The sequence below is a fragment of the Sminthopsis crassicaudata genome, chromosome 5, assembly GCF_048593235.1.
Source record: "Sminthopsis crassicaudata isolate SCR6 chromosome 5, ASM4859323v1, whole genome shotgun sequence".
Taxonomy (NCBI): Eukaryota; Metazoa; Chordata; class Mammalia; order Dasyuromorphia; family Dasyuridae; genus Sminthopsis; species Sminthopsis crassicaudata.
The window spans coordinates 249,610,816-249,634,116 of NC_133621.1; the positions used below are offsets into that span (position 1 = coordinate 249,610,816).

At 32.9% G+C, this 23,301-nt stretch overlaps 1 protein-coding gene across 2 annotated transcripts in view; it reads left to right on the forward strand.

Moving 5' to 3' along the window:
- The window catches only part of CAPS2 (calcyphosine 2), a 65,121-nt gene that overhangs the window by 27,187 nt on the left and 14,633 nt on the right, over window positions 1–23,301 (forward strand). For both annotated transcript variants that reach the window (XM_074267652.1, XM_074267653.1), the window contains exons 9-13: window positions 12,244–12,318; window positions 13,741–13,836; window positions 13,921–14,014; window positions 17,807–17,925; window positions 19,005–19,081. In XM_074267652.1, the coding sequence (XP_074123753.1) occupies window positions 12,244–12,318; window positions 13,741–13,836; window positions 13,921–14,014; window positions 17,807–17,925; window positions 19,005–19,081 (461 nt within the window). The remainder of the gene's footprint in view (window positions 1–12,243; window positions 12,319–13,740; window positions 13,837–13,920; window positions 14,015–17,806; window positions 17,926–19,004; window positions 19,082–23,301) is intronic.

The following is a 23,301-nucleotide window of genomic DNA, read 5'->3' on the forward strand; positions in this document are numbered from 1 at the left end:
AGAGTTCATTTGCAAATACATCTGGCCTTCGAAATTTTTTTCTTAGGGAGTTTGTTTTGAAAGTGAGTTATTTAATGGCAATAGAAAGGAATATACTTTCTTTTCAGCAGTTTATGGATCCTATACAAAAATAGACCATATATTAGGACATAAAGATCTCAAAATTAAATGTAGGAAGGCAGAAATAATAAATGCCTTCTTCTCAGATCACAATGCAATAACAGCTACATTCAGTAAAAAGTTAGGGGTAAATAGACCAAAAAATAATTGGAAAATGAACAATCTCATCTTAAAGAATGACTGGGTGAAAGAGCAAATTATAGAAACAATTAATAATTTCACCCAAGATAATGACAATGATGAGACATCATACCAAAATCTGTGGGATGCAGCTAAAGCAGTAATAAGGGGAAATTTTATATCTTTAGAGGCTTATTTGAAGAAAATAGAGGAAGAGAAGATTAACGAATTGGGCTTGCAACTTAAAAAGCTAGAAAAAGACCAAATTAAAAACCCCCAACCAAAAATTAAACTTGAAATACAAAAATTAAAAGGAGAAATCAATAATATTGAAAGTAAAAAAACTATTGAATTAATAAATAAAACCAAGAGTTGGTTTTATGAAAAAGCCAATAAAATAGATAAACCTTTGGGAAATCTGATCAGAAAAAAGAAAGAGGAAAATCAAATTGTTAGTCTTACAAATGAAAAGGGGGATCTTTCCACCAATGAAGAGGAAATTAGAGAAATAATAAGGAGTTACTTTGCCCAACTTTATGCCAATAAATTTGATAACTTAAGTGAAATGGATGACTTCCTCCAAAAATATAGGCTCCCTAGATTAACAGAGGAGGAGATAAATTGCTTAAATAGTTCCATTTCAGAAAAAGAAATAGAACAAGCTATTAATCAGCTCCCCAGGAAAAAATCCCCTGGACCAGATGGATTCACATGTGAATTCTACCAAACATTTAAAGAACAATTAGCCCCAATGTTATATAAATTATTTGAAAAAATAGGGGATGAAGGAGTCCTACCAAACTCCTTTTATGACACAAACATGGTACTGATACCTAAACCAGGTCGATTGAAAACTAAGAAAGAAAATTATAGACCAATTTCCTTAATGAATATTGATGCTAAAATCTTAAATAAGATATTAGCAAAAAGACTTCAGAAAATCATCTCCAGGATAATACACTAGGATCAAGTAGGATTTATTCCAGGAATGCAGGGCTGGTTTAATATTAGGAAAACTATTAATATAATTGACCATATTAATAATCAAATTAATAAAAACCATATGATCATCTCAATAGATGCAGAAAAAGCATTTGACAAAATCCAACATCCATTCCTACTAAAAACTCTTGAGAGTATAGGAATAAATGGACTTTTCCTTAGAATAATCAGGAGCATATATTTAAGACCGTCAGTAAGCATAATATGCAATAGAAATAAACTGCAACCTTTCCCAGTAAGATCAGGAGTGAAACAAGGTTGCCCACTATCACCATTACTATTCAATATAGTACTGGAAACGCTAGCCTCGGCAATAAGAGCCGAGAAAGAGATTCAAGGAATTAGAGTAGGAAATGAGGAAATCAAACTATCACTCTTTGCAGATGACATGATGGTATACTTAGAGACCCCCAAAGACTCTGCTAAAAAGCTATTAGAAATAATTCAGAATTTTAGCAAAGTGGCAGGATACAAAATAAATCCACATAAATCCTCAGCATTCTTATATATCACCAACAAAATGCAACAGCAAGAGATACAAAGAGAAATTCCATTCCAAACAAATGTTGAGAGTATAAAGTATTTGGGAATCCATCTCCCAAAGAATAGTCAGGAATTATATGAGCAAAATTACAAAACACTTGCCATAAAAATAAAGTCAGATTTAAATAATTGGAAAGACATTCAGTGCTCTTGGATAGGCCGAGCGAATATAATAAAGATGACAATACTCCCCAAACTAATCTATTTATTTAGTGCTATACCAATCAGACTCCCAAGAAACTATTTCAATGACCTAGAAAAAATAAAAACAAAATTCATATGGAAGAATAAAAGGTCGAGAATTTCAAGGGAACTAATGAAAAAAAAAACTCAGAGGAAGGTGGTCTAAGTGTACCTGATCTAAAGCTATATTATAAAGCAGCAGTCACCAAAACCATTTGGTATTGGCTAAGAAATAGAACGGTAGATCAGTGGAACAGATTAGATACAAAGGACAAAAAAGGGTACATCTATAACAATCTAATCTTTGACAAACCCAAAGATACCAACATTAAGGATAAAAATTCATTATTTGGAAAAAACTGTTGGGAAAACTGGAAATTAGTATGGCAGAAATTAGATATGGATCCACACTTAACACCATATACCAAGATAAGATCAAAATGGGTCCATGATTTAGGCATAAAGAATGAGATGATAAATAGATTAGAGAAACAGAAAATAGTCTACCTCTCAGACCTGTGGAGGAAGAAGGAATTTATGACCAGAGGAGAACTAGAGATCATTATTGATCACAAAATAGAAGATTTTGATTACATCAAACTAAAAAGTTTCTGTACAAATAATACTAATGCAAACAAGATTAGAAGGGAAGTAACAAATTGGGAAAATATTTTTAAAAGTAAAGGTTCTGACAAAGGTCTCATTTCCAAATATAGAGAACTGACCCTAATTTATAAGAAACCAAACCATTCTCCAATTGATAAATGGTCAAAGGATATGAACAGACAATTCTCAGATGATGAAATTGAAACTATATCCACTCATATGAAAGAGTGTTCCAAATCACTACTGATCAGAGAGATGCAAATTAAGACAACTCTGAGATACCACTACACACCTGTCAGATTGGCTAAGATGACAGGAACAAATAATGATGAATGTTGGAGGGGATGTGGGAAAGCTGGGACACTAATACATTGATGGTGGAGTTGTGAAAGAATCCAGCCATTCTGGAGAGCAATTTGGAACTATGCCCAAAAAGTTATCAAACTGTGCATACCCTTTGACCCAGCAGTACTACTACTGGGCTTATATCCCAAAGAAATACTAAAGAGTGGAAAGGGACCTGTATGTGCCAAAATGTTTGTGGCAGCTCTTTTTGTTGTAGCTAGAAACTGGAAGATGAATGGATGTCCATCAGTTGGAGAATGGTTGGGTAAATTATGGTATATGAATGTTATGGAATATTATTGCTCTGTAAGAAATGACCAGCAGGAGGAATACAGAGAGGCTTGGAGAGACTTACATCAACTGATGCTGAGTGAAATGAGCAGAACCAGAAGATCACTATACACTTCAACAACAATACTGTATGAGGATGTATTCTGATGGAAGTGGAAATCTTCAACATAAAGAAGATCCAACTCACTTCCAGTTGATCAATGATGGACAGAGGTAGCTACACCCAGAGAAGGAACACTGGGAAGTGAATGTAAATTGTTAGCACTAATGTCTGTCTGCCCAGGTTACGTGTACCTTCGGCATCTAATGCTTATTGTGCAACAAGAAAGTGGTATTTACACACATGTATTGTATCTAGGTTATATTGTAACACATGTAAAATGTGTGGGATTGCCTGTCATCGGGGGGAGGGAGTGGAGGAAGGGGGGTTAATTTGGAAAAATGAATACAAGGGATAATATTATAAAATATATAATAAAAAATAATAAAAAAAATTTAAACAAGAAAAAAGTGAGTTTTTTAAATATTTCCTCTTATTTTTATCTAGACAATTTATGTTTTTGTAATTATTCATCAGTTTCACTTAGATAGTTGGATATATTGGCATACAGTTGGCTGAAATAGCCCCTATCTTTTTTTCTAATAAACTTCTTTTATTTTCAAAACACATGCATTCACTTTTGCAAAACCTTGTGTTACAAATTTTTTCTCCCTCTTTTTCTCCTCCCCCTCCCCTAGACAGCAAGTAATTCAATATATGTTAAGCATATGCAATTATCATGCTGCATAAGAAAAATCAGATCAAATTGAGAAAGAAAACAAAGTGCAAGCAAACAACCACCATCAAAAAATGATAAAAATACTATATTGTGATCCACATTTAGTCCCCACAGTCCTTTTTCTGGGTGCAGATGTCTCTCTCCATCATAAGATCATTTGGAACTAGCCTGAATTACCTCACTGACAAAGAGACATGTCCATCAGAATTTATGATTGTATAATCTTCTTGCTACTGTATACAGTGTTCTCTCAATTCTACTCACTTCATTTAGCATCACTCAGTTCAAGTAGGTCTCCCCAGATGCCTCTGAAATAATTCTGCTGATTGTTTTTTATAGAATAATAGTATTCCATAACATTCATATGCCATAACTTATTCAGCCATCCTCAAACTGATGGGCATCCACTTAGTTTCCAGTTTCTTTCCACTACAAAAAAGGCTGCTACAAAGATTCATTTGCTTTCTCTCTTGGTTTTGTTTTTTTTGGTCTCTTTAAAATACAGGCCTAGTAGAGACATTGTTAGATCAAAGGGTATGCAGTTTGAAAGCCCTTTGGGCATAGTGCCTTATTGCTCTCCAGAATGTTTGGATAAGTTCAAAACTTCACCAAAGTGTCACAGTTTTCCCACATTGCCTCCAACATTTATCATTATTTTTTCCTGTCATCTTAGCTAATCTGAGAGGTGTGTAGTGATACCTCAGAGTTGTCTTAATTTTCATTTCTCTGCTCAATAGTGATTTACAGCATTTTTTTCATATGATTATTAAATGGTTTTAATTTCTTCATCTGAAAACTGTCTGTTCATATCCTTTGACCATTTGTCAGTTGAAGAATGAAATAGCCCTAAATTATTATTTTAATTTTGTTGTTCATTGGTGGCGAATTCGCCCTTTTCACTTTTGATGCTTGTAATTTGGTTTTCTTCTTCTTTTAAATCAAATTAACTAGATATTTATCTATTTTACCTATTTTTCCCTATAAGCCAGCTTTTAGTTTTAGCTAATCATTCAATAATTTTCTTAGTTTTAATTTTATCAAATTTTCTTTTGATTTTCAGAATTTTTAATTTGGTATGTAATTAGGGATTTTTAATTTGTTCCTTATCTAGCTTTTTTAGTTGTATGCCCAAATCATTAATCTTTCTTTCTCTATTTTATTCCTGTGAGCATTTAAAGATAAAAAAAAATTCCCCTAAAAACTGCTTTGACTGTATCCCATAAATTTTGGTATGATTTCTCACTATTGCCATTCTCTTTGATGAAATTATTTATTATAAAACAAGTGTTTTCATAACAGTACACTAAAAAAAGACAGCAAGACACATTTAACACTTTGGCACAATTTAGAGTACTAGTTAAATGATAATAATTATTCTAAAGACAGATAGGTAACAGTGTTCATATCTTGCTTTAGATATTAAATGTTAGACTTTTAACCTCTGTCTGCTTCAGTTTTTTCAATTGTAAAAATTAGCTTAACACCTCTCACATAAAATTATATTAGCATCTCTCTTATAAGATTGTTGTAATATCAAATGTAAATCACTTAACACAGTGCCTGGTACATGGTAGGAATTTAATAAATTTCTATGAGAGTAGGCAATGAGTAAATAAAACTGTCACTCTTTGCAGATGACATGATGGTATACTTAGAGAATACAGAATCAACTAAAAAAAACACTTGAAACAAATACTTTAGTAAAGTTGCAGTATATAAAATAAATTCACATAAATCACTGGCATTTCTATGTTACCTGTAGTATTCTCTTCTCTAAACTGTAATGTTCTTTGGAAACAGGATTCTTAGGGAGCTTCTGGAGGCAGCCTTAGTTTAAGTTCGGTTCAGTTCAATTATCACCTCAAATGCAGCCAGGAGTTAAAGTCCAAATCTTTTATTGTCTATGTCCAAATCTTGTCCTTTCTTGGGCCTGGTTAGCTTTAACAGAGGCCTATCTCTCTCCTTGGTTCCAGGAGCTCTTGCTGCTAGTCCTTTGCATCTGCCAGCTTCAGTCCTTCATTTTCCCAATGTCTCCAACCAGCACAAAGGTGGAACTTGGAATGAATTTGACTCTGCCTCTGAGAGAGTGAGCTTGTGGGCTTCTGACTTGTGAATCTCCTGAAGGTTCAAGAATGGGCTTGTCCTTTAGTGGGCTTCTTCTTATATAAGCTCTCTCTAATGGGTGAACTCCTTTAAAGGTGTGAACTAAGTACCTAAGCATTAGCACCTTGTTTCAAGTTCTGGACCATAACATCTCCCGCTTTCTTTTGATTTAGAACATAAGTGGTCATGACCTCCCTGACTTCTCAAGGAGGTGAAAACCCCAAAAAAGAAGGTGATCACACCCTCCCTGACTTCTCAGGAAAGGAGATGAAAACACCATAGGAAATGGGAAATCAAATCAGATTAGCAGGTTTCTGAAGGGGCTCACTCTTAAAACAGGTACATATAAATCCATCCCAATGGGAGATATTATACACAAATACAGAAATTATATAAGTGCATAGCAATATAACACAGGCTAGAAGTGATGTTACAAATAACATGAATCAATATAAGGAATTATACATGTCCATAAGTCCTAGAAATGGTCCAAAAGGAATCCATTGTCCGTTAGTTCATGTGCCAGGAATCCAATAATTCTTGCAAGTTTTGAAGTCCTGCAATAGTCTCATCATGTGTTAAGGAATTCAATGATTCCTACAGATTTTGTTCTTAGGTCTTCTCCTTTGTTTCCAGATTTTTCTCTTTTTCTGTCTCTCTCCAGGTGCTCGTTGCCACCCATCTGTTTCCTTCTCCATCTGTTTCCTTCTCTGCTTGTAAAAATACAAGCAAACCCTCTCTCCCAGACACTTAACATGTCTATTCCCTTCTATTTACCACTTTCTAAATCTCTCCTCATCATCTGGCAATTATATTGGAGCTGTTTGCACTGGACACTGCCCTGTTGGTTTAAAAAGCTTGTATTCTCCCCAAGTACTAATCCCTTTCTGCTATCTGATTGCTTTTCTGTTGGTTGATCATATAATCCCTTTCTGCCATGTGATTGCTTTTTAGCTGATAGATCACATCAGAGTCCTGACCTTCTAAAGACTCTCTGGGTGTAAACTCAGCTGCCATAATGCCCCACCTATCTTTTATATGATATCTTGGAGCTGGGCCCTGCCTCTCATTTCCCTGGGTCAATTTACATTCTGAGGCCCAGTGGAAGCCCTTGTGGCATTTTGGACATAAGGTTTTAGGTCTTCTCTCACCCTGTCTTCTCACTCTATCTCCATATCTACAATGAGCTCTAAGAGGTCCTATTTTTCCACACTGAAAGCATCGACAAGTTTCTCTAGAAGTCCCTTGCCAAAAGGGACCCTGTCTTCCCTTGTTCAGCATAGTCTGGGTATAATAAGTATTTGTGCCCACTGTAGCACAGCGTCTTATAATCTCCTCTAAAGGAGCATATTTGTGTAGTCCCCATATAATTCTTCTGCAAACCTCATTGGCATTTTCTTAGCCTGGTCATTATTTCTGTAGCTGCATTTTCTCCAGTGGTTCTTGTGACAATTGTTTGCAGTCGTCCCACAAAATCTGCAAAGGGTTCATTGGGACCTTGCTCTATTTTTGTGAAGACTTCCCCTTGATCTTTTTGTCTGGGGAGGGAACCCCAAGCTTTTGTTGCAGAAGTTGCGATCTGCTCATAAGCTGTTGTGGGGTAATCAATCTGTTCTGAATTCTCTCCATACTGACCTTCACCTGCTAGTTGGTCATAACTGATTTATACATTAACTCCTGTTTGCCTGTTGAACCTAGCTTGAATGCTACATAATTCATTATATTCTGAGAGCCACAAGAAGTTTTGTCCAGGTTCTAAACATATCCTTGCTATGGATTTCCAGTCACTAGGGGTTAGTAACATATTAACATAAGATGATGTAGCCACATAAAGAGTGCAACCCTTTTTCAGATCCTTATTTTTTTTTCAGATCAAAAGGAGTCTATCTTCTCCTTTCTTGATCTGAAGAGCCAAGCTTTTCAATCCCAGGGTATGCATTTATAAAGTCAGATACATCCTATTTTGCTTTAACCAGTGCCTTTTGTAATCTTGCATAGGCTGCTTAATAGGTGATTCTGTTTGTGTCACTGCTTCTCCCCCTCTTCCTTCTTCATCTGCCCATGAAGGGTTAATTGAGGGAGGTAAGTCAGGGGATTGGAAATGATCTAATTTCTCCTGCTGTGAATTCTTATCTGATTCTTCATCCTTTTCACCTAGTTGATTTGGCACCTCCCCCTCCAGCTCTTTCTTCTTTTTCCTTATTCTATAACTTGTGTAATTTCCTAAAGCCAGTTGTATTAAATTGTATGTATTAAGTGTGTGTTTGGAAATTGAGTCAGGTCCATTTTTATTGTAGTATTGACAAAGTTTATTTCCTACTAATTTCCACTCCTCTAGATCCAATTATTTTTCCATAGAGAGCCAAGGAGTTATGTACTGTACAGTTTCTAAAAGTTCAGTGATCTGCTCCCAAATTATAATCAAACCTTGGCTTTTCATCACCCTGACAATGCTCTCTACACATTTTCCTTGAAGAGAAACAGAAGGCTGTTTTCTAAACATCTGTCCCATTTTAGCTGACATACTACGTTAGCTCTTTAACAAAGTTTCCTTGTTGTACTCACCCTAATTTCTGGGTCACAGATGAAGGTTCTTGGTCCCACGTTCAGATGCCAAATGTAATGTTCTCTTCTCTAAAATATAATCTTCTCTGGGAGCAGATTTCTTTGGGGGCTTTTGGAGGCAACCTTCATTTCAGTTCAGTTCAATGTAATCACCCCAAATGCAGCCAGGGATTAAAGTCCAAATTTTCTCCTTCAAAGTCTTGCATTTTTTCCTGGGGCCTGGTTAGCTTTAATAGAGGCCTATCTCTTTCCTTGGTTCCGGGAGCTCTTGCTTGCTACTCCTTTGTGTCTGCCAGCTTCAGCCTCTCGTCTTCCCAATGTCTCCAGCCAGCACAAAGGTGGAAGTTGGAATGAATTTAACTTTGCTTCCAAGAGTGTGGGATTGTGAGTTTCTGACTTGTGAATCTCCTGAAGGTCCAAGAGTTGGCTTGTTCTTTAGTGGGCTCTCTCTAATGTGTGAACTCTGTTAAAGGTGTGAACTCCTTTAAAGGTGTGAACTAAGTACATAAGCATTAGCACCTTATTTCAAGTTCTGAGAGCCCATAACAGTTACCAACAAAACTTAGCAGAGAGATAAAAAGAGAATAGACAATATAAATATATAATAACATAATAGTAGATAATATAAAATATTTTGAAGCTCTAACTGCCAAGACAAACCTAGGAACTATATGAACACAATTATAAAATACTTTTCACACAGATAAAGTCAGATCTAAACAACTGGAAAAATATCAATTGTTCATGTCAGTCTACTTTTTCAGTTTCATACCAAACTGCCAAGACATTGTTTTATAGAACCAGAAAAAATAATAACAAAATTCATTTAGAAAAAGAAAAGGTAAAGAATATCAAGGGAATTAGTGAGTTAAAAAAAGGAAAGGCCTAGATCTATCAGACCTAAAACTTTAGTATAAAATGACAGTCATTGAATATGGATTACAGCATAGTATTTTCACATTTGTTGTTATTGTTTGCTTGTGCTTTTCTTCTCATTTTTTCCCCATATTGATCTGATTTTTTTGTGCGGCAAGATAAATCTGGAAATATGTATAGAAGAATGGTTCATTTGATTAAAATATTTTAATAAAAATTGCTACTATAAAACTTAAATATTATTATATGTTCATTATATTATGCTTCTTTGGTATGTATGTGAGATAGGTACAACTTTACTAGAAATATAGTTTGTCTAACAGAAGTGAACTATCATGACTGTTTATAAATGGATCAGTGATTGAACAAATATAGGAGTTACACTTAATTATTGATCAATCTGCTTTGTATTTCAGAGCAATCATCAGTGACCCAGAACAAAATTCAATAATTAGTAATCAAAAGGTTCCTTATCTTCCTTTTTTCCTTGGCAAATCACCTTTATGTTTTAGGAAACAAACACTTTATATGAAACAAAGTAATATTTTTATAAACTGACAAATTCTAGCTATGTTACTGGTGTGGAAGGTTTTATCTTTTCCCTTTTTTCTTTAAAAAGTGTTCTTTCTATAAAAAGATCAATCATTTTCAAGACCTCATTTATAGATTCATTTTTGGTGCTTCACTTATAATACAGGAATGGATTTAGAATTAGTTCAAATACTGATTTTTTAAAGTCTTTTATTTTGGATAACTTTGATGAAGTTCCTACATATTTGAATGGATAATTTCCTTAGTTTGTCATTGATGACAATCACAAGCTATCCACACTCTTTTATTCTTGATTATTCTTATCCATTTCATTCTGCAAACATATCACCAGATTATTGTATGCTTTTTTTCTTTACTACTTTTTTGTTCAATTTCATTTCAAAGTCTCATTAAGAAGTCTCTTATCTGTTTGCTGCTTATTAGTCTTCTTTTCAGGGGTTATCATCTACATCATATCCTCTAGTTTTGGTTGTACTTTGTGATTTTGTCCTGTGTTCTCTTATCTTTTCATCCTACACTTCACTTGTTTCTGTAACTACCATTTATATCTTATGTTCCTAGATCTATATAACCAAGTCCAAGTCCTCACTTGAGCTTCAGTCTTTCATAAACAATTGCTTTGAGCTGAATGTCCTATGGTCATTTCAGCTTTAACATGTACAAAACCAAACTAGTTGTGTTTGTCCCCAAATATATCTACTTTCTCAATTTCTTTATCTACATCATGTGTGCCAATATGAAGGAATAACCATAACCTACTAATGTGGCAGATGCTTTACAAATATTTCTTACTGTCACAACACTCCTGAGAGATACATGCTATTATTATCCAAGACTCAGAATTACATAGCTAATAAACACTCGAGGTCAAATTTGAACTGAGATATTCATAATTTTAGAACCAGTGCTCTATTCCCTGCACCACCTAACTGTTGGTCACCCAGCTTTGGTGTAAACCTTGACTTCTTATTCTCATGCACATATAGAATCAGTTGTCAAGAATTGTTTTTACCTCAAAATCTCTTTCATCAGCCTTTTTCCTTTTCCTTTTATAATGAGGACTATTACCTCTCTCTGGCAATTATAATACCCTCCTAATTGGTCACCTGGTCTCTAATATCTCCTCATTTACCTTTTTCCTTCAAATTTCTGCCAAAATAATTTTCCCAAAGTGAAAATATGATCACATCACTTCTCTACTCAAAAAAATTACTGCTCTTCTCCTTTATTTCAGGCATCAAATATCAATTTTCTTTTTTTTTTTTTATCAATTATAGTTTTTATTTACCAGATATATGCAAGGGTAATTTTACAGCATTGACAACTGCCAAACCCTCTGTTCTGATTTTTCCCCTCCTTCCCCCCTCCCAGATGGCAGGTTGACCAATACATGTTAAACATGTTAAAGCATAAATTAAATTCAATATATGTATACATGTCAAACAGTTGTTTTGATTTTCAAAAAGAATTGGACTTTGAAATAGTGTACAATTAGCCTGTGAAGGAAATCAAAAATGCAGGCAGATAAAAATAGAGGGATTGGAAATTATATGTAGTGGTTCATAGTCATCTCCCAGAGTTCTTTCACTGGGTGTAGCATTCATTACTGCTCTATTGGAATTGATTTGGTTCATCTCATTGTTGAAAATGGCCACATCTATCAGAATTGATCATCATATAGTATTGTTGTTGACGTATATAAAATACCAATTTTCTTGTTTGGCATTTATAACCCTTTATATAACCTGGCCCCCACTTAAACTATCATTCATATGGTATATTCCGATCAAATTGATTTTCTTACTGCTTCTCACATATGTGACTTTCTCAGTCTCATATATATGAAGTACATATCTCCTCTGCTACATTGTTAATTCCCTGAGGTCTAAGATTGTTTTCATATCCCCAAGTGCCTCTTATACTAACTAGCCTATAGTAGGTATAGAGCATATTGATTGATTCATGCTTCTTGTATAACTATGTGCATTTACCCTCCATGGGACTTCAGTTTCCTCAACAGTAAGGATGAGGAAATTAGACCAGATAGACTCTGAGGTTCCTTTCAGCTATACTTCTTTTAATAGATCACTGGAAAACTTGTTAATGTTTTAAAAAGGATAAGTACTTTCATGTAAACTCTCAATTTTTTTCTTAACAGGATTAAAACTCATTCAACATTAACTGAAAATATACTTTTAAATAAGTTGCAATTTGATGCTCGTATTTTGTCAAGGTAATTGTCCATTTGACTATAAACATTTCTTATCTACAAAAAAAGATATATAAATGTTACCTTTTTATGAAAGCTAAATATGAGATGTTATTTTAAGTTAACATTACAAATGAAATAGAAATTTAAATTATTTTTAGTGAATGGGTATGGTTTATTTGTTATGTAACAAAATATAAATAACTGTAAAATGTGAATTAGACACTAATGTTTATTTTAATTAGAGGATATTGGGGGAAGTTAGGTGTTAGTTTCTTACTAAGTGCTAATGAGATGAGATGATAAGTTCTTACTAAGTGCTAAGTAGGTACTTGACCATTCTCTAGTTCCAGCCTTTACTGGGAGTTTTACTTCTGTGACCTCCTGGGGAGGAGCTTGCATGCTTAGGAGGAGCAAGTTCATTGGTTGAAGTAATTTTCCCCAGAAGCCCTTGCGTTAAACCATGCCCATTCTCTGGGAGGATAAAAAAGGGCGGCACTCGAGAGATAAGAGTTTCTTGTCTGGACCAAACTTGAGGCGGCTCTCTGGAGGGAGAGAAAGAGTCTCTATAGGTCAGAATTGGCGGCAGTTAATGACAGCAGATCTCCTCCCAGAGAGCAATCTGTTGTCTCTGGAGACAACAGCACATTACAGTTAGGTAGTGCAGTAGATAAAGCACCAGCCCTGAAATCAGGAGGACCTGAGTTCAAATCTAGTCTCAGACATTTAACACTCTGTGTGAATCTGAGCAAGTCACTTAACCACAATTGCTTCAGAGAAAAAAAATATTAGAGGATATTAAAAACATTTTAACAAGAGGATTTAAAGGCAAACTAGAAAACTCACATTTTTAAAAATGCACTACATATTATTCTCATGGAATTATATTGTTATATTTTCTTTGTTCTTGAAAACAATGATGATCACTGAAAAAAAAGTTGATCACTTGATCACTGAAAGCTTTTGGCCTCAGTCAAACTGAAGACCTTATTTTAAAAAGACCCAGGTCTCCCACTGCATTCAGAGTCATCTCTATTCATCCTAATCTATATCTGGTCACTAGACCTAGATGGCTCTAGAAGGGAAAGTGAGGTAGGTGATCTTGCACTGCCCTCCCTCATTTAAATCTAATTAACTTTCATGTTATGATATTACAGCCTTGATGTCATGGTCCTTTTCAAGAATGAAGGATAAACAACAATATGAAATTATTAGTGTTGTTATTTTCACTCTGTGTTTTGAATATTTATTTAAATTTAATTTTCCTTTCAATATTTTAGATAGTATCAGAATCTTAAATCATAAAAAGGGTTTGGCTTAAACTATATTTTTGTTTTTATCGTGCAATTTTTGTTTGTTATCATATTTTATATATTCCATTAACTTGACTTTGAAATAGATCAACTAAAATTTTTAATAATTTTTAATAATTTTCAACTTATCTAGAAATGGACGTGATGCTTGCAGAGAGCTGATGGGATTCTTCTTTGTACATGAAAAGTCACTCACAATTTATGAGTATCGACAATTTGGCACCAGTAGGTAAGCTCTATAACTTTACAGTAATTTAAAATATCAGTTTGAAAGAAATTTCATAATTTTAAGATTTTCTGATTTTATTTATAGAACAAATGCACTTCCCTTTATTCATAAAGGCATTTATAGTCATCAGTATGGACAAAGAAAAGGCAAACAGTATCTACTTCAAGACTTCTATGTTGTAAGTTATTTTTTAAAACATTTGGTGTCTGGTTGCTTCATTGAGCTGGGTGATGCAGAAATCCATACAAAAGGAAGCAAAATCATATTAGACCAAAAGTGAATGTGATAAAACACAAGGAACAACTTTACAATTGTTTAACTTCCATATTTAGAGAATCTTGTTTTTAACTGTATGAACTCTTCCCTTCACAAGTACAGACAATTTTGTGGATTGCTATGGCTAAAAACATGCAGAAACCTTTGGTCTAATGATGGCATCTCTGAACTTTGGATAGTTTTTTACCAATAGATGTGTAGTCAAGTATATATTTATTAAAAATCTGTTGTGATAAGAATTGTGCTGAGTGCTGAGGAAAGGCAAAATTAATTTGCTGTCAAAAAGGTTACAATTTAATGGTGAGGACAACAGGAAACAACAATGAACAATCTAAATATATAGCTCATCTTTATGCAGTTTTAAGTTTAACTAGTGTAAAACTGCATTGATTTTGACATCACCCTGCATAAAGGATAAATTAGAGATAATCTCAGAGGGAAGGCACAAGAAATTAAGAGCAGAGTGGGAAAGGCTTCTATAGAAGGTGAGTTTTTAACTGTGACTTGAAGAAAGTCAAGGAAATCAGGAGGTGGAGATAAAGCAAAATATGTGGGATTAACCACTGAAAACTCCTGGAGCTGGGAGGAGATTTGAGTCTCAGTAAATTGACTGATCCCACTAACTTTTGGATTATGTGGAAGGCAGTAAGGCAAAAGAAAATCCCAAACAGAAAAATGTTTTATTTGATCCTGAAGGTAGTTGGGAGCCACTGGAGTTTACTAAATGGAGAACAGAAACATGGTTAAGACTTGTATTTTAGCAATATTTTTGCCCGACCTGTGATAGAGCCTTCTGAGTTCTTATTAGTGTTTTGGGCCATGATTGGACAAACTGTACCTTGATTTCAACACAGTGATATAATTTTGGTTCTCTTTAAGAATGAAGGACAACCAATCAGTTTCCTATAGATTACTGTCAAGAGCAATATTTCCCTAGTGAAATCTTCAGGAACCCAGAGTTATTTCTACATGAAAAAAAAAAAAATTACATGCCCCAAATTACAAGTTGGGCACAAATAGTTCATATAAACAGAAAAATGGAAGGTTAAAAGTACTAATCCTGTAAAAGTTCTCAAGTCTCTGCCCTCTACAATGTTTATTATTATGTAAATCAAATCAATGCTGACTCCCTTCAAAGAAGGGAAAAGTTAAAAAATACCTCTTCCATACACTAGAAAATAAGGAAAGTAAAACCTTATTCTTCTAATCAAAATAGCATCTTTTATGTAATGATATCACCATCTATTAGTACTTTAAGGTACTGATTCTAAAAACATTTAATAACTGGCAAACTTTATAACTAAATATTACCACAGAAAATGATAGTTTCTGTTCTCTAGTTATTTTTAAATTGTTTATTCAGATCTCTCTCCCTTCTCCAATCTAAAGACACATAATTAGGACAAAAGATATTTTAATATCCTTTTTAGCAGTGTGATTCTGGGTGGGGAAAAAACTCTTGGACAAAGAGTTTTCTTGGTTAACACTATATTATTAATCTGGTGCCAGTAACAACTTCCATAACTGGGTTAAGGTATCTCTCTCTTTCTCCCTTTCTATCCATCCATCTATATATTAACTTATACCTATATATAAATATATCTTTAGATCCTATTTATATTTATTATATCTCTATCTACTCAAATTTACATATAGCAATATCTATATACTATATATGTTTGCCACACTTCTACCTATATTTCTATATCTGTATGGGTATATCTATACATAATGTAACATAATTTTATTATATTTCTATTAATTGATTTTTAAAATAAAGTTCTGTTTTCTTTTTGAGTTCTGCTAATCTATGAAATAAGAAAAAATAACAAGATTAGACTAACTGTATATGTGACATATTATTATAATTTAGAAAGGAAGCATGGTAATAATGGCTTGATGATATAAGATCAGAAGATAGTTTAAAGTTTTGACTCTGTCACTGGTTAGTAACATAAATACAGGATTGTTATGTAAGTTCATGGTGCTCCTGTATCTTTCTCTGTCAAACAGAGTTTTGGGTATTTGCTGTCTTCCAGTATTTCTGAGACTCATATGAGGCGAAGATAAATCTAAAATGTTTTGTAAATCTTAAAATATAAAATAGCATCTTCAATATGGTAACATAGTAATGTATATATGGATTAGTATGTTGCATTTATTAAATTCTATGTATGGAAAGTATGTATGGAAAATACATATCTAAAGTATGTATACTTTGCCTAGAATTTTGTTGTGTGCTGGGGATGGGAAGAAAAGAAAAAATATTATCTCTACCTTCAAAAAGAAGCACACATTTTAATAGGAGGAAAGTTGAAGACAACATGTAAAACAATTCTGTACATGCAAGAGATACTGTTTGAATTTTAATAAATTGGTGCTGATGTTGAACTGATTAAAATTAATGAGATGAATTATTTTTGAGGAAAAAATCCTTTACATTCTCGTGTGACATTAAAAAAAAAAAGAAAATGAGCATGATTTCTAAACAGATTTAGCTTCCTTCTTAGTTACTGGTTCTTTTAATATATATAATATCCCTCCTCCCTACAAGGAAATATGGGTTCAATCCTACATTCCCATTATTTCCCTTCCAATTTCTGTTTTGTTTGATAGAACAAGATTATCTTGAAGAATTAAAACAAAATCTCCCTTACTTACTAATTGTTAAGGGACATCATACTGTAGTAAAAAGCCAGGAAAACCTGAGTTGTTCAAGTCCCATCTCTTAACACGCTGGCTATGTGACTCTGAATAAGTCACTTAATTTACCCATGCCTCTGCAAATTTTCATAGTATAAACTGCAAAACAAATACTATCTATATTGGTAGAGGGAGTTTGCTCATTTAGGGGTCCATTTCCTAGCTCTGTTCCTATTTCTGTTTAATATAATTTTAGGAGCAAATGGCTAATCTAGTGCTTTGTGCACAATGAAGGCTTAATAAGTGTTCTGTGAATAAATGAGCTTATGTTCATTCAGTTCATTTCTTAATATGGAAAACAAAAACAAAAATATGGTGTTTGTCCATGAACCACCCATATCAGTTTGACCAAATTGGGCTTCTAATCATTTAGAGGAGGTAAAAAGTGTAGAGAATTAATAGCAAAATCTACCATTGCTTAAAATACATGACCATTGCTCATTAGTACCATTTCTATACATTAGCAAAATCACATTATATGTTGAACTGAATTTTTCTTTCCCAATTTTTATTAGCATGAACATTTGAGTTTTATTTTATTTTGAGTAAAAAATTAATTTAGGTTTTTTCATTTATTTAATATAATGATATTTTTAAATGTATTCTTCCATTTCTTATAGAAAATTTAAAGAATTAACCAAAATATGCATAGTTGTCCCACAAGGTACTTTTTGATGATTTTAAAATTATTCTGTGCTAAGTATCAGTATTAGTTAGTAATTTTGACATTTTAAAAAATAGTCTATGTACTTATATTGTATCTAGGATACAATATAACATATTTAACATGCATGGGAATGCCTGCCATCTAGGGGAGGGGGTGGAGGGAAGGAGGGGAAAATCGGAACAGAAGTGAGTGCAAGGGATAAAGTTGTAAAAAATTACCCATACATATGTACTGTCAAAAAATGTCATAATTATAAAATTAATTTTAAACATAATCTATGTACTTCATAGCTGTGAATCTTTCTTTTTTTGTGATTTTCTTCAGGGTGCTAATTTGACATTTTTGACTTCTGATCATCTTAGTCTTCCAAAAAGCATAAAAGAAAATCCATTAATTATTCTTCGAATCACACATATTGATCAATTAACTTTGGATAGTCTCAGGTAACTTCTAGATTAATTTTTTCACTTAGAGAGTATAATGGGAGAAAAAACAATATAGGTCACGAATTAAATTGTCATTCTTTGCTTTATTGAGTTTTAATGTTTAGGTCATTAAAAATCTCTAAAGCATTAATTTATTTTATATGTCATACATATTATGTGTAGTAAATAATATAAAATTAAAAATACATTTTAATAAGAAATTTAAAATCTTATTTATCTTGTTAGGCCTTAAATCTTTTACAATTTCAAGATAATAAAAATTGTAAATCATAGTATTTTTTGATAGCAGAATCTAAAACCTTTGAAATGGTGTTTGGGAACTATAGCAAATAAAAGAATTCAGATTTTCAATATTGATCCTTATATGTAATAATAATTCCACACTTTAATTTATTTTATAATTAGGTACCTATTGATATGAATAATGAATCCCCAGAAACAGTAGCATGCATTTGAATCACATTCTTCAAAGTTAAAATTATATAAAAAAGGGTAGTTGGTCCCAAACCAATGGAAATATGAACTGTAAGCTTGAATAACCACTTCCAAAGATTTATTATTCAACACCACTTGAAATCTAGTTGTAGTTTATTTTGTATTTTTGTTACTGTAGCATTTGTTCATGTTACATTGCTACTTTACCTGAATAGCAAAGCATTGAAAAGTAAACTAATTGCTATTACTTTATTAAGTGACTAAAATGTTTAAAGTGATATTAAATTTTTATTTTATTTATATTATAGTGCTCATTCATCAAGTATTTTATCCTTTTTCAAATAATTTAATTTGGTTTGCTCCTGACAAAAAGGACCTATTGCTTTCATAAATGCAAATTCATTGAAAATATCACTGAAGTGACTTTTAAAAAATGAACAGAACATTTAAAAGCAGCTCTTATGATCTTATGATTTTAGTTCTTGGTCGAAGGATATTCACTTGTTTAATTGACAGTTTTCTTTTTGTTGTGAGTAGAAAACAACCTGTATAGATTCAGAGGTGTTCTAAAAAGAGGACTAAGGCTTTTACAGGAGGAAAAAAAAATTCTCTTCAAACTATTATAAATATTCTAATTGCAGAAAAAATTTTGTAGAAGATGGTGATGGTTTGATTGAACAAGAAGAGAGTGACAGAAGTATCTTCATGAATATACAAGGTTTGTGTAATTACTCCTTTATTTTACTTAGTTTCCTTGCCACTTATGAAGGAGTATTTCTACATGTTTGTGAAGGTCATGGGACATTAAGATCATAGCCTTAGAGCAGGAAGAGACCTTACAAGTTATCAAGTTCAAAGCCCATTATTTTACAGAGGAGGAAAGAGGCACAGTTAGTAGTGATTAGTATGCAATACTGGTTGTGTGTAGCAGCGCTGTAATTTGAACTCTGGCCTTCTAACTTCAAATCCATTACTTTTTCTATTATGCCACAGTGTCATCTGTCTCTTCCTCCCTCTCTCCCTTCCTCATTTCTTCATTCTCTTCCTTCCTTTCTTCCTTTTTTCTTCCTCCTTCCCTTCATCCCTTCCTTTTTTTCTCCCTCTCTCCCATTTTTTCTTTTGCTAACTGTGTGTGGGTATAGCTTTCTTCACAGTATTTCTCACGATGATAGTTATATTTAGCTGAATGACAAAACATGAGTTGTGAAATACATCAGCTACTAAAAATATGGTTATAAAAATGAATTGAGTAACATATAGATTATTTTTGGTAAGGAAATTTAACCTTATTATACATTATTCTTTGCCAATAAGTTGTATAACAGCATGGCATAGTGAGTAGAGTAGGAGCCAAAAGACCTAGCAGGATTATAAACTTGTCTTTGCTACTTTTATTTTTAAAAAAAGAGGTTGGACATTAAGCTTTTATCCTAATGCTACCCCTCATATGCAAAATGGGAATAATATGTACTATAAGAAATAAACAAAATAATAGATCTCAAAGTTCCTTGAAAACTGCAGAATATTATTCATACATAAAATAGTATTATCATTTATACATCCAAACATCCAACTTTTGTCACTTACTAGATAGATGGCTGGTCAAATCATTTAACCACATAATGCAGGATATATAACTCTCTAAGACTCTTAAGTTGCAGAGCAGATGATTATTTGTATTGGTAGGGAAAGTTTACTCATTGAAAGTTCCTGGTAGTAATAAAATTGTAGCTTTAGTCCCAAAAAGTGTAAAGCCAAAATATATCTATACAATTTTCTTTTCCCCACTGATTTGCATAGCAAGTATAGGGGGGAAATGTAGTTGAAGTAGTAGTACATAATGAATAGCTCACTATGCCCTAATAGTCACTTCAAAGGGTACCCTCTCTTTGTCATCAATCATCAGACATTTATTAATGTCTGCTATGCTCTAGTCATTGGAAAAACAAATATAAGGAATAAAATAATCCCTATTTGCAAGGAATTGATGTTCTAGTATGGAAGACAAGTAGATACAGAAAATCTTATCTTTTTATGATATATATATATGTGTGTGTTTAAATATATATGTGTGTATATAATACACAAACATATAATAGACATATACATGTAATATATAAATAACAAGTAATTTAAATAGGTAATTTGGTAGGAAATCTGTAAGTAAATTTAATTACTCCACTCAATTTAAGAAAAGTTTATTAATGTAAATTGTCCATGTGATCAGAATATTCCCATTAGATTGCAGAATACTTTAAAGTATTTCTCACGTTGGCACTATCTTTGAATCACTAACATTGAAGAAGGCACCCTCACTATGTTGTAGATATCCAGTAGAATTTACAAATGATTGCATTTACAATACTATAAAACTCAGATCTTTAGATTTTCCAGGGGATCGTAAAGGTCTACTCTCTGAACAATGGTTGAGCCTTTTTTTCAGTCTACCAAACAAGTGCTTATATAGCCTCTTTAACATCTTGTGTCCTTCTACCCTTGTGGTATCTCTCTGCCTCAGTAATATGTCACATCTTCTCCCATCTTTTAAATTACCCAACCACCAGAATAGCTTAGGCCTCCTTCAGTATTGTTCTGAACTATTGGGATAGCATCTTCTTATTCTAACAAATACTCTATACAGCTGCCAATGTAATTTTTACTAACGTGTATATTTGACTATGTCTGTGCCTACATATCTGATCATGAATCTGCCCCTAGTGACTATAACCCCTATAATCATTTAGATGGCATTTAAAGCCCTATAAAACCTGTTCCTGATCTATCTTTCTAGTGTTAACACTGAGAGAGTTATAGAGTAACACTTGAACAGTATTAAATTATTCTCCTTTTTGCATACATAATTATAGTCTAGCTGGACTATCCTCTCAAGATATCTCCCATCTACATAACTTTTCATTGGATATTTCTAATTGCTGAAATTCACTGTCTCCTCACTCCTCCTTCTTAGAATCACTAATTTCCTAGAAGACTAAGTTCAAGTACTATCTTCTACATGATGCTCTTTCTGATTATACAAGCTACCAATGCTTTTCTTCCCCAAACTATCTTGTATCTATTTTGTATAGACCTGTATATGTTGTTTCCTGTAAATAAATTGTAAATAACTGGAGGGCATAGACTATTTCATTTTTTACTTTGTACCCCCAAGTTATTAGTACAGTGTCTGGAATATAGTGAGCATTTACTACTTCTTTCTTTCTTTCTTTCTTTCTTTCTTTCTTTCTTTCTTTCTTTCTTTCTTTCTTTCTTTCTTTCTTTCTTCCTTTCTTCTTCTTCTTCTTCTTCTTCTTCTTCTTCTTCTTCTTCTTCTTCTTCTTCTTCTTCTTCTTCTTCTTCTTCTTCTTCTTCTTCTTCTTCTTCTTCTTCTTCTTCTTCTCCTTTTCCTTCTTATTTTCCTCTTCCTTTTTTTCTCCTCCTCCTCCTACTTCTTATTCTTTCTTTTTCTTCTTCACTTAATAGTTATCTCACTTCTTTAGGAGGCAGTTCATCCTATTTTAAGACAACATGAATTGTTGGGAAGTTTTTTTGTTTTTTTTTTTTAATCTTTAGTGAATAAAAATCTTCCAGCCTGCAACTTCTATCCATAAAGACATATGTGTGTACAAATGCTTTTCCATGTATGAAGTTTCTTCAGATACTGACAGATAACTCTTTTGCCCATCCTAAGAGACAGGCTTGCTACCATGACAATAGCATTAGGTTTGGATTTGAGTTTCCATTCCATTTTTGCTATGTACTATATGTAACCTTGAATACTTCTCTTAAGCTCTTGGTTCTACAGGTTTTTAAAAAAATTTATACAAATAAATAGATTGAACTGTTCAGTTCTTAGCACAGTATCTGCCATAGAGTTAGTGCTCAATGGTGATTGTCCATTATTCTCAAATAGGACCAAAATGACATCACTATTTTGGGGTTAAAGTTACAGTATGTACAACCATGGCTGATCAGACCTTATGAGCTCAGAAGGCTCTACCATAAGTTAGACACATATAGTCCATATGATCATTTGAAGTGAATATGGCTTTAAATTTGTGAATCTTATATTTCTTTTGAGATACTACAGTTCTATTTTGCTTATAGAGCACAGCATCTTCTTTAATGTGGACATTGCTGGACAGCCCTTTTCCAGTTTTCACAAGAAATTATAAAATTCTTTAGAGAGAACTTGAGAGTATTATTTTATCACTTCTTCTAATTTCCATGTGAGTGCTTGTATTCTGTGAATTCTCTGGGCTGGCCATGTTGTTGAAATTCCAAATGTACATTTGCCTAAACTATTGTTTTATAGAGAACTTATAGAAGGCAAATGTTAACGTGGAGATTAGAAGAAGTGAATGAATTCTTATTGACAGATTGAGTAATATATCTTCTAAGTGAGATATGACTCAAAAGGCTTATTCAGAGACCAAGAAGGAAAAAAAAAGGTAATTTCTTGAGTAATTATTTCTGAGAAGAGAAAGATAACAGAAGACAATGGAAAAAGTTTCAGTGGAACGAGATGTTACAGAGTGGTTAAATCTAAGTAAAAAAAGGATAAAAGATAAATATATGAGGTTAATGGAATACTGTGGACAGAAGAATAGATGGAGGAGAGTATAGTACACATAGTGTGAAATAAGTGGGAAACTTAAGGCAGCATGACACTATAAAAAGATTTGAATGATAGAACTTAAAATTTTTAAAAATGAACTTTGAATTTTATTAATTAATATGGAATCACTAAAGGGTTTTGAGATGTGTAGTGACACTAATAGATCTATGCTTCAGGTATATTAATCAGGAAGTTTAATAGTGTTTTACTGCATCAATTCCCTGGTGACCATATTTGTCTACTTTTTTTTGTTGTTCTAAATATCAAAACATTTAATCTGAACAAATATCTTATATTTTTTTCTTTGATTTCTTTTGTTTTTA